Genomic DNA, 12226 nt, shown 5'->3' with positions numbered 1-12226 from the left:
TTCCTGCCCAGAATGGGTTAACACATTTTGCTGGAACCCCCTCTGGGACCCCTGCTGGTCTCCAAACCCCACTTGAGAACCACTGATTTATTCATTTCATGCGAGTGCTTCAGAAATAATGGTCCAAAACTTGTTTGTGCACTTTCTCTCTCTTTTTTTTTCTCCCCCGCTTCATAAACATATCTGAGTCTTATCTTGAGCACCAAAGGAACAATTCTCTGCATTTTGTTGTTGTTATATGAAATGATGCAAAGCATATGGGTAGATAATGTTAATGAATGTGGCCTCTATCCCACCCTCTCAGCCCGAGAAGACCGAAGTCCCCCGGCAAAAAAGGAAGTACGAGAAGAAGCCGAAAGTATTGCCAGTGTCGTCGGGGGGCCATGCGGGCCCCGCTGTCTTCAACGCCAAGGACCTCAACCAGTACGACTTCCCCAGCTCCGACGACGAGCCCTTCTCACAGGTATACCTCTCCCTGTGGTGCTTTTCAATATTTCCGTTACCAAAAAACGTGTTGCTCTCACTAATCTGACCTTTTGAGATTTTCCAAGTGTTTCATTTGTTTAGAAAATGGGGAAGACACAAGTCTGTTCTGACCTTACAGTGGCAACAACAGATTTAAATAAATTACCCTAAATTATAATCCTTAAAAAAAAAATGGCGGGGCTTCAGCCCATTGAGGCATTTAAAAACTAATAACGCAAGTTTAAAATCGTTCTATATTTGGCAGGGAGCCTGTACGGAGGCAAGCAGCAGTGTTCTACACGATGTGCAGGCGCCTAAGCAATGAATTCTAATTGCCTAGCAGGGAGATAGGCTTTTACCATGGCAATTAATCATACTGTAGTAGAAGCAGTGCTTTTAATCACAGAGCTGCTGCCCTGTTTCTCAAATTTTAAGGAGCAATCGAGGGTTACACCAACACTTTTGACACACGCTAGCTATAGGATTGCTTTAAATCAATCTTCTTGTTTATCACAACCTGCCTGTTGACCTCTGTTTGCAGCTGCACTCTGGCTCTTCAGAAGCAGAGGAGGAAAATGACCCAGATGGAAACTTCGCCTTCCGCAGGAAGGCAGGCTGCCAATACTATGCTGTAAGAAACCCTTAATCTCAACATTTGCACCTCGGCGGCTTAAAGTAGAATACATAGAATACATTATACATGCAACAAGGCTAAGGCTGCACAGTAAACATTTCAGCCAGACACTGTGGTCACCACAAAACATACCAAGTGCTAGAACTGCCTGGAATTAGCTTGAATTTGCAGGGAAACTTTAGCATTTAGACCTGGTGCAACCTTTGAATCCGGGAGCTGCCTCTGTGTATAATTAGTTGTTGCTATACATGTAGCAACATAATTATTTAATTTTTTAATATGATTACCGGTAGTTGGATTTTAGAATCTATTTAGACCTGCCTCAGATCTAAATGGGTTAATAAAAACAAAACAAACCTAAGAATTATTTGGATCAGTTGGTTGTATTGTCCTAACTTGAGATTCCACCATCATGTTGTAGATTGTAGAATCAAGTGGTATTGGTATAACAAACTGCAATACAGAGCACAATAAAATAACAAAACCATGGTTTGTTTTTTTGCATTGTATACCTCCTGGAAACACATGACACAATGTTGGGAGTTTCCAATCCTCCCACCGGCACCTTCAGTCCATCCTAGTGGTTTAAAAAGCATCTAAAGACATACCTTTGTGATAGAGTTGCGAACAGTAATCCATGGTGAATATTGTCAATAAACGTTGGCACGGTGATGCTAATGCATTTGGTCCTAGGTCTGTATTTATGAACTATTTTACAACCGAACTCGGCCAATCGGAATCAAGGCCTGGATCTATTCATATTAGAAACTCCATTTATATTCTTGTTTAACTCTCTCTCTCTATCCAGGCTCACCAGGAGTGTGTTCGTAACTGGAGGTGGTGTGGGCCCTGGGATGGTGGTTTGGCTGATGCCCGCTATCGCTACAGCCTGACCACGCTAACTGTTCCACGGACCTGCCTGGGTTTGGCACGACGACGAATCGGCAGGGGCGGCAGGTCTGGTCCTTTTTTTTTTTTTTAATTGGCTAATTCGCATTTACTATGAAAACGTGCATTTCCCTTCAGTCAGTCTGTCACCCCACATCTCCATATATGGTCATGCCTCGTGACATCACGTGACCTCATCAGGGATGGAGACCCCTTCAGACATTCACATTCAGTGCCCAAGATGTCTTTTTTTTAATTTATGTTTTTTATTTTGTGATCTTGTGTTTCGCGTAGGGCTGGGGCGGTATGGGATTTTTATTACCGCGGTTATTGCCGGCCCCCATACCGCCGGTATGGCGGTTATTACCCCCCCCCCCCCCCCAACAAAAAAAAAAAAAACGTTTTTTTTTTTTTTTTTTTTGGGGGGGGGGGGGGGGGGGGGAATAAAAAGAGGGCTAATAAAAGTTACAGGTATGGTGTGTGCGATATTAATTGTGAGATTACCATAATGACGGTAATCATTAAAGGACCACTTTTGAACATATCTTCATATAATAGGTCCTCACTAATAGTCATGATAAAATGGCACGTTTCGGCCGTAGCGTAACGGTCTGGGCACCGGACTGGTAATCCAGTCGCAGTGTGCCGCGGGTTCGACTCCCGGACCCGACACGGCCTTTACTGCATGTCATCCCCCCATCTCTCTCCCGTTTCCTGTCAGCCTACTGTCTGTCCCTTCAAAAATCAATAAAAGGCGTAAGCCGCAAAAAAATATCTTAAAAAAAAAAAAAAAAAAAAAAATGGCACGTTTCTTTCTACTCGGTCTGTGTCACATAGGAGGCCTAATCTAATTGAATACCCCTGCCATAAAGCATTACACTTGTTTACAAGAGGGTCCACCATTTTCAATTCATCATATCATTTTGTACACTATGCACTTCTATAAAGCCAAAAACAGGAAATCATCATAAAGGAGGTAAAAAGGGGGAAAACGTATACAGTGAGGGGGGAAAGGGGTGGGTGGAGTCAAGGGATTTACATCTTAATGACAGTTGGTAGGGCGTTCCACATTTTTGTGGCATAGGAGTGAAATGAATTTAGGTGGACCCTCTTGTAAACAAGTGTCCACTCACAGTTAACAGTCTTTGTATTGAGTTGTGCTTGAAATGTAGTGTAATTCTGCAAACTGTTAATAAATATTTTAATCAATCAATCAATCAATCCTTGTTTGTGCCGAATCTGGGTTGCACATGGTTTTTTGAACTCCCTCTGGTGTTGTTGTGTTGCTGGCATGATTAGACTGACTGAGCGTCACTGTTTATTATGATACACTTTTCATTTCATAAAAATAAAAAAAAATCATTTCATAAAAAAAAAAAAAAAAAAAAAAGTTTTTTTTTTTTTTTTTTTTTTTTAACCGCGGTAATGAACCCGATACCGCGGTATGCGTCACATACCGGCGGTATGGCGGTATTGCGGTTATTGAACCCAGCCCTAGTTTCGCGCAAGGTTTTTACGGCCCGACTAAAGTGGCTCATAACTCTAAATCTCTGGCGCTCTCCATGGTTTTGATCAAAAGAAGTGTGTTGGATATGTGTGTGTACGTTTGACTTTACTGGCGAGTTGTAATCTGGCAGGATGCTGACTATGCTACTCTCTCAACAGAATACTGCTGGACCGGGCTCACACGGACTACGACGACCTGTTTCACGGCCTGAATCCGGACCTGCTGCTCCAGCCGTCTCCCCTCTCCTCTCCTCCCACACCTTCGACGCCTCCTACCACCACCACAGCTACTACTACAACGACGACGCTGCGCTCGCCAGCTGCCGACAAGCTCGCCAGTACCTCAGAAACTAATACCTCGGACAGAAGCTCCTCCTTCACTTCCTCCTCTTCCTCCTCTACGGACCTCAGTCAGATACTGTTGAACATAAAGGCGTGCCGCTGGAGGCACTTCAGGCCGCGGACGCTGCCGCTACACCGGCTAGACGACGCCCACCCGCTCTTCAGGAGGCTGAGCCGGGGCTTGAGACGCGCCGGCCTCTCGGCCTCCTCTCCCAGCGGGGTCGCCGCAAGGGGAAGGGTTGCCCCGCCTGCCCCAGTCGCTGGTGAGTTGGGACCAGACAGGCGAACGGGGTGCACTCCGTCACACGCGTTTAAAACTGCCAGTGGAGCAGTGTGCAGTTATACTGGCGTTCAGAAACGTTGCGGTTCATCGTGGTTACCTCCGGCTTACACGCTACCATGTGTATTTGCACACATCCCATTAGCCGTGTGCACATGAGCACACGCACCATTGGCATTGAAGCGCTTAATCAAAGTTTTTGCTGGCTGGAGTTTAGAAGTAGGTTGTCCCCTAAGAGCCAAGCTATTTGAGAGAGGTAATGTGATTGTCCAAGAATGAAAAAAGATGTCTGATCAATTCCTCTTTCTCCTGCATAGCCGTTTTCTTTCCTTTGTTCCTTTCATTGGTCTTTATGTTTTTCCATTGGTAATGCTGCTACGATTGAGTGTCTTCGTTGTGAGTTTCTAAAGCATGGTACATTTCTATTCTTTCTTTATCTGCACTGCTATTGTGAATGGTCGTATTGTTATAGCCACCTTGCCAGCCAGCTGGTGTGTTTTCTTTTTTATCCTCCATGAATTAAAGGTAAAAAAAAAAAACACATTTATTCTACCGTATTCCATGTATTGTTGGTGTTTGGTTAGGCACAGTATACAGTACATCCACAGATGTTAATTTTAGCTCAGTTTACCTACATGCACATTTTGAAGACGGCCTCGTGGGGCTGCACTCCAGGGAATTAACCCATTCTGAACGGGCACCCATTTTGGTGTCAGCATCATGTTATGCTTTAGCTATTGAAAAATAGCAGATCTACAAGCTCATATCGCGCCACCGAGTGGCGCGATACGAGCTTGTAGGTCTGCTATTTTTGAAAAATCGAAGAGCGACTGACATTTCTAGAATCTGATCTCAGGTCAGAATGGGTTAATCAGACCAGTGTGTGTCCAGTGGAAACCTCGTATGAATCTGATCTCAGGTCAGAATGGGATAACACTGCTGCTCAAACGGTAGAAGGGGAACAGCCAATGTTATGTGGGTGGACTGTTGGCTATGGCTCATCTCCTTACACACCACGTCAGTGTTGACTGCATTGTCTAGTGTATAGAATGAGATTATCTTTACAGTTTGCACCAACATACGCCTACATTTAGATAAAGAAACCATAGCCCACCCCAACTCTTTGTTTTTGCATTTAGATTTTTATTCATATGATGGATTTATAACTTGCCGCTTTTGAAAGGCTGTGTGTCAGGTTACTTATAGGAGGGAGATGTTCAGCCTGGAGATTTTGTAGCCCATGTTCAAGGCAGTGCCAAAAACCTTGTGGTAAACCTGAGTGCAGTTCAGACAGAAGTACAACTTGATCTTGGTTGAATATGTGACTCCCTACATTCACATACTACACTTCACATTAGGACGGGAATGTTCACGATTTGCTTGGCATGTTTATTAACCACTGTATACTTAATTGATATGGATCACATATGGACCTATTCTAACCCCCCTCCTATTTTCCATCTATACCTAATCTGTTCACCAGAAATAGCAGATCTACAATAACACAGCTACATTCTACAAGCTCACGTGACATACATTGTGAGCATGTAGATCTGCAACGCATTATGAGCTTGTAGATTATTATTTTTTTGCCAAATGTTCACCCCAGATTTGGAAAACTAGGTTTCATGTGATTTAATAAAAACAATCTGTAGCTGAATCAAGATTCACATACACACATATTTTGGAATTTTAGACTGTAACCTTGACAGTTTTGGTTGCTGAGATAATGCCATCAGCATTTATTAATGTGACTCATTGATTGGTATGAAACTATTGCTGAGATGAATGAATGCAAACTACTTTTAAACACGTTCATACTTTATTTAGTGGGAGTACATGACTTTTAGAAACAAAAACAAGAACACCATCTATATAAATTCAATTTGCCGCTTGCACGGCTCAAAAAGACTCCAGCTCTCCGAAGTCGTGTAGAGTAGAATTAAAGTGCTGGCTATAAATTTCTTATTCTGAGGAACTGGTTACGTGTGTATAGTATACATATATACGCATGCATCCATACATATATATATATGTTTACACTACATTGACTTGATTGATGAAGTCGATGCCATTTCAGTGGAGGCGTCATTCTGTATCTGTGATGTGACGGTCTTGAGTATTCAGCTAGAATAATAGTTTTATTAACTTCGATGTTGAGAAAAGGGTCCCGCACACTGTCTTTCACTTATAGAGCAGTAGTTGTACCTGATGAAGGTCGTTTAGACCGAAACGTTGTCATCTAATAAAACTACTGCTCTATAAGTGAAAGGCAGTGTGCGGGAGACCCTTTTCTTCTCATGGTTCGCATTTGGTTGCCGGCTCCGACAACGCCTGTCTTTGTAGGAGTGCACAAGGCCTTTTCGTTACATTAACTTCAATGTTAAAAGCGTGTGCTAGTGATTGGGGCAGGTACGCGGGGAGCTGTACAATGAAAACAGGACAGAACCCCTTTATAGACAACATCAGATGTTAAAATATCATCCAAACTCGTACTATTCTAGCAGTGTTTTCAAGCTCATTCTGTTTTTTCAAAATGGCCATCAGCGGTTCTCAGACTGGATTTAACCAGTCTTCAGTGTGATCATTAAAGAGCTGTTAAATGTGTGTCCCAGTTGTCACAGCAGAACAATACCAGCAGCATCAGGATCAGCTGGCACAGATGCAGAGACAACGGCTGGAACAGATTCAGCAGCAACACACAGCCAGCAGCAACACTGCCAACAGCACACAGGTCAGTCACAAGGCACGCATGCATACACCTCCGTTAACGTTTTTACATTCCCCTACTCTGTTTGGGAGCAATGCACCAAATCTCAAGACGACTTCATACACCACCTGTATCTCAACCTTCTCTGAAGCGTCTCTCTATTCACACGGCTGCCATCTTGCCAGGAAGGTGATACCTAGGTGACACTTCCCATAGAGAGCCCATTCATCCAAACAGAAAAGTCCTCTATAATTATATTAATCCATTCTGACCTGAGATCAGATTCATACGAGGTTTCCGCCAGACACACACTGGTCTGATTAACCCATTCTGACCTGAGATCAGATTAAAAAAATGTCAGTTGCTCTTCGATTTTTCAAAAATAGCAGACCTACAAGCTCGTATCGCGCCACTCGGTGGCGCGATATGAGCTTGTAGATCTGCTATTTTTCAATAGCTAAAGCATAACATGATGCTAACACCAAAATGGGTGCCCGTTCAGAATGGGTTAAACACCGTCAAAATCACCAACATTGCAGCTGTAGGGAAAGCTTGAATTATCCTCTTTCTATCTGTAAAGTGTTTGTTTAATAAAAATCCACCGTAGACATTTTATAGTCTGGAAGCGCTCGTTATCAGTAAAGCAACCTCCTGCTGCCTCCTGCATTATGTGCACATTTAAAGTGATATTCAACGAGCACTTCCAAACTCCAGCACTTGTCTGGCAGCTACTTTCTTTTGTTTGGCTCTTCAAAATAAGGGTTGCAAGCGGAGAACCGTGGCAATGCGCGATAAATGGATTAATCAATCCTGGCGGCCATTTGTGGTCTAAACTAGTGTTGTGAGTAGTTTTCCCCGGCCATACAAAGAGTTATTAAGGTCTCTGTCCCTCCCATGTTTTAGGGTAGGGCCACGAATACATTGGACCAGGCCAGCGCCCAGTTTGCAGCGTCAGCCCTGGTGACCACGGATCAACTTCTGGCCCTCAAGACCAAGGAGGATCTGGGCCTGGGAGGAGGCATCAACGGTATCCTGTCCCCTTCAGGTACCAGCACAGCTAGTGCAGCTGCTTTGTCTGCTAGTACAGTCAAGATTATTGTTGTTCTAAGAGCAGCTTAGACTCATGTCAGTCTCTAAACACTTTGCTCGACTAGAGACTGAGGACAGTCCCGGCATTGTGTGTGTGTGTGTGTGTGTGTGTTTTCAAGAGTGGACAGGGGTCATGAAATTCCTGGGAATGTTTTGAAATTACAAACATTTTCCAGTCCTGGAAAAGGTTTGGAATTCATCAAGGGTCCTGGAATTTATCAAAGGTCTTGAGAAAAATATTTGGATATGCATTGATTTTAGCTATTGATAAAAACATTTTCCAAAACATGTATTACTTTGCACAAAACAAAATATGTAACGAGTCGTTTTTCACCGAACAGGCTGCATGATTGCAGCCTAATGTAACGTTCTTCTATATTCTATTGCTTTATTTGGGCATTGCACATAGGAGTAAGACTCATTATTGCGCTGAATGATTGTTACATCTGGAATTGTTGGGTCTGGAAATTGGGTTAAATATTCTGGAAAGGTTTTGGAAATTCATTGGTAAAAATGTGTGGGAACCCTGTGTCTCAGTGACATTTGTTTTCATAGAAGTAGGCGTAGCTTTTTTTGCACCTGATCTAGCCGCACATAGAAGTCCCCAGGGGCCCAACAGTTTCAAAACTCATGACACTGTCCCATGCCTCCTCATTTCTAAAGTCTCATTCTTGACTATCTCACCAACCTCCCCAAAACAATTGACCCCACAATCTCAACCAGGTGTCTACAAGGGCTTGCACCTCCCAAGCACAGCGTCCCCATGTCCCAACACCACCCCAGGTTTCCTCCATCCCACCACCACCGCCAGTAACAACAACGGCACCACCACACACCACGTCCCCAACTCCAAAACCCCCACTCGGGTCCTGCTGGGAAACCCCACCACCAACAGCAGCAGCCTGCGTCTGGGCGTGCCCGCAGCAAAGCGCGCACACATCCCGCGCACGCTGAGCACCGCCGTCTCCTCCTCGGCCCTGAAGCTGGCCGCCGCCGCCGCGAACGCCACCACGGTGACCGCCAACTGTCAGAAGCCGAAAATGGCCTCCACGGCCTCAGCTCCACCCCTGGATATGGTGCCCAGGTGAGTTATGTGTGTGTGTTTGTTTACCTATTGCTCCCCCTACTTGCATGTGTGTATTTTCTTATTCTACAGCACTTTGCATCCTCACCAAAGTTAAGTACACTGTAATCATCTACAGCATTTGTATTGCCCCCTAAATGAAAATACTGTCGGACCTCACCAAGCGATTATAAAGCCAAGAGTAGAATTGTAAGTGAATTGCTCGTTAGTCCTGTCTCGAGAATAATTGATTTTTATTTTTATTTTCCTCGTTAATTATTGTCCCCAGGGAGAATCACGATCAAGACAAGCCAGCACTAAACAGTCTATCGGACAACACAGTGGCCATGGAAGTCACGTAGCACTGTGTCCTTGTGTGTTTGTGTGTATGTGTATGTGTATGTTTGTGTTGTGTGTGTGTGTGTTGGCACACTCGAAGCAGGGAGGAAAACCTAACTTCCATTGTTTTTAGGTGCTATGCATCGTCTAGAGAGAAAATGAAATAAGCCGTGAATGCAAGCAGCGGGCGGAATGCGCTACGGCACGCTGTTTCCATGGCTACTGTTCTTGGGACTTAATTGCAATGCTCGTCTCGTACATTGTTTTTGCTTTTTTGTTTGTTAATCCTTTTTTTTTTCCATTTTTTTTTTCATTTTCCTATTTGTTACTGTTAAATGAGAGAGATCATCTGTAAATTATGGATATGGCAATTATATGTACAGTACTGCATATTTGTAATACCCCCTACTGTCCCCTTCCCTTTTCCCTGTTCTTGTAAATAACATTACTTGAATACAGAATTGTTCATTTGTGATGTTTTGCACTCGGGATATATGGAAAAGAAAAAGACGACGACAAAAGAAAATGAATTAAAAAGACAAATCGACAAACTGCAACTGGTGCAAGTGTGAGGTTGAGTTGTAACCACAAAACAAGCACAAATTAATGTGAGTCATCAACGTGCATGGTGCAGAAACCTGCTGTTGGGTCTATTTATTGTACAACACCCTCACACACACGCCCTCCAAACCCCAGTTTAATTCTTCTTTTCATCTTATTTTTGTTGTACACTGTACACTCATTGGTTACGGTGGTGTGGTCCTGTAGTCCGTTTTCCAGATATGAACTTTGTCTCTTCTTTTTTTTTTTTTGCCATGACCACCCGTAGAGGATGAGGTTTCAAAAGCAATTTGTGAGCGCTGTTCGTTTGTGGTCGTTCTGTGTGTGTGTGTGTGTGTGTGTGTGTTGGATCAGTCAGTGGTGACATGCATTTATACTTATCTGTGTGTGTGTGTGTGTGTGTGTGTGTGTGTGTGTGTGAATAAATAAGTGGTGACAGGCGATCATACTGAGTGGGAAGGAAGTGTTCTTCAGGTATTTTGTGGTGTAGCCATGAGTTTTGTCAGTAGGTTCATCACTTCCCATCATGTTATACGGTTCACAATTTATTCCAGAGACAAGTAACAAAGAAATGGAGATACTTTTTTTTTTGTTTTTCCCCCAGCCATTGCTCCTGCTACGTTATCTAAGCACTATGTTTTTGTTTTATTTTGTTGATTAATCATGCTGCTTTATTTTCTCCTGACCACCATTGGACCTAATCTTATTTATTTTTATTCGGAAAAGATAATTCCCTCTTCCCGATGGTTTTGTGAATCTTCCCTTCTTACCGTGATCTCTTCATTATTTTGTTACTTGTTGATCTAAAATGCAGGAAAAGAAAGGCCATTAAGGAACGGAAATTCTGTAACTTTCTCAACACGATTCATCATTCCAGTTTATAAAGTAGTACAAGAAGGAAAATTAAGATGGGGAAGGGGGGGATACCATGAGATAAAATAGTTTTTGTTTTTTATCGTCGTTGCTTCTATAGAAGGCTGAAAGTTATCGGGTGCCTTCTTTGGAAAATATACAAGTATATATTTATACATAAATGAGCTCTTCTGTGAAGAGGTGGGTATTGAACAAGGCTACTTGTACTTTGCCTGGACCACAATCTGAACGCCCGTTCCAATGGCCTACCTGATTCACGACTTAAGACTTAATTCATGCTCTGTAGTCATGACGTGTTATTGGCTTGTGGATCTGTTATTAATTGACACCCTTGCTGATGCTGGAGTATATTAATCTTAAGTTATCTTTTATTTTTCATTTAGTAGAATCCCCCTCCCCCACACACAAGTATACACAAATCATGGAGAATTCTCACTAAACAAAATAAAAACCCAGGGCATTATGTGTTTTTGACTAGCATGTCTGGTTTGTTCTTGTCCTGTATCTGTTTTTACCTTCCGTTAAGGATGAGAGTATGATTGCATGGGGTCTTTAGCACTTTTTTCCAAGGATGTACTCCTGTGTTGCTGTCGCTCCAGTTTGTACTGGACTCGGAAGTCATGCTGAATAATACCTTAACAAAACATTGCTTCAATTACTTATTCACAGAGGATTCAACTATCCGTTCTGTTCAAACCAAAAGGATAATAGGATGATGTAAATTTCTGCAAATAACTGCCATCAGAGTGAAAATTGCCTGGCCTTAATAATCCTATCATGAGGACTAATGATTCATCTTTTGAAAATATTGCTGCAAGATTAATATTAATGGACCATATAAAGCATCATTTGAAATCAAAGTTAACTAAGGAAGAACTATACTTTAATCTATATGTTATGAATATATTGTATATATATTGCATAATCTTTTCTGTCTGTATATATACCATCATACAGTATGTTATACCTTTTGTAAGACTTCCAACTTACCATTTATTTATATAGACCCAGGGTCGTGACTCGTAACAGCCATTTACAGTAAGTTCCATTTCAGCCATAAATTATACTTATGCAACCCAAATTCTGGACAATCTATACATAAGGAGAAATGTGCCATTCATTAATATGTATTGCCTAATGCGTAGTTCAGTAATGGACCGTATACATACATTGCATGAAACGGTTGCTTTAACCCATTCTGAACGGGCACCCATTTTGGTGTCAGCATCATGTTATGCTTTAGCTATTTAAAAATAGCAGATCTACAAGCTCATATCGCGCCACCGAGTGGCGCGATACGAGCTTGTAGGTCTGCTATTTTTGAAAAATCGAAGAGCGACTGACATTTTTAGAATCTGATCTCAGGTCAGAATGGGTTCATTAGGACCAGTGTGTGTGTCTGGCGGAAACCTCGTATGAATCTGATCTCAGGTCAGAATGGGTTAATGACCTTCCACCTCAACCACAACGGCACCA

General features: G+C 42.6%; 1 protein-coding gene across 2 annotated transcripts in view; it reads left to right on the top strand.

Annotated features, from left to right (window-relative positions):
* LOC310870021 (enhancer of polycomb homolog 1-like) overlaps positions 1-11215 on the top strand; it is a 43875-nt gene extending 32660 nt beyond the window's left edge. For both annotated transcript variants that reach the window (XM_083781032.1, XM_083781031.1), the window contains 8 exons: positions 305-463; positions 1007-1096; positions 1908-2056; positions 3653-4098; positions 6731-6849; positions 7729-7870; positions 8638-8998; positions 9267-11215. In XM_083781032.1, the coding sequence (XP_083637158.1) occupies positions 305-463; positions 1007-1096; positions 1908-2056; positions 3653-4098; positions 6731-6849; positions 7729-7870; positions 8638-8998; positions 9267-9339 (1539 nt within the window). In that variant the 3' untranslated portion in view covers positions 9340-11215. The remainder of the gene's footprint in view (positions 1-304; positions 464-1006; positions 1097-1907; positions 2057-3652; positions 4099-6730; positions 6850-7728; positions 7871-8637; positions 8999-9266) is intronic.
* Positions 11216-12226: the final 1011 nt, after the last annotated feature.

Source organism: Protomyctophum parallelum, assembly GCF_964188405.1.
Source record: "Protomyctophum parallelum genome assembly, chromosome: 14".
Classification (NCBI taxonomy): Eukaryota; Metazoa; Chordata; class Actinopteri; order Myctophiformes; family Myctophidae; genus Protomyctophum; species Protomyctophum parallelum.
This window is presented reverse-complemented; position numbering and strand designations above follow the sequence as displayed.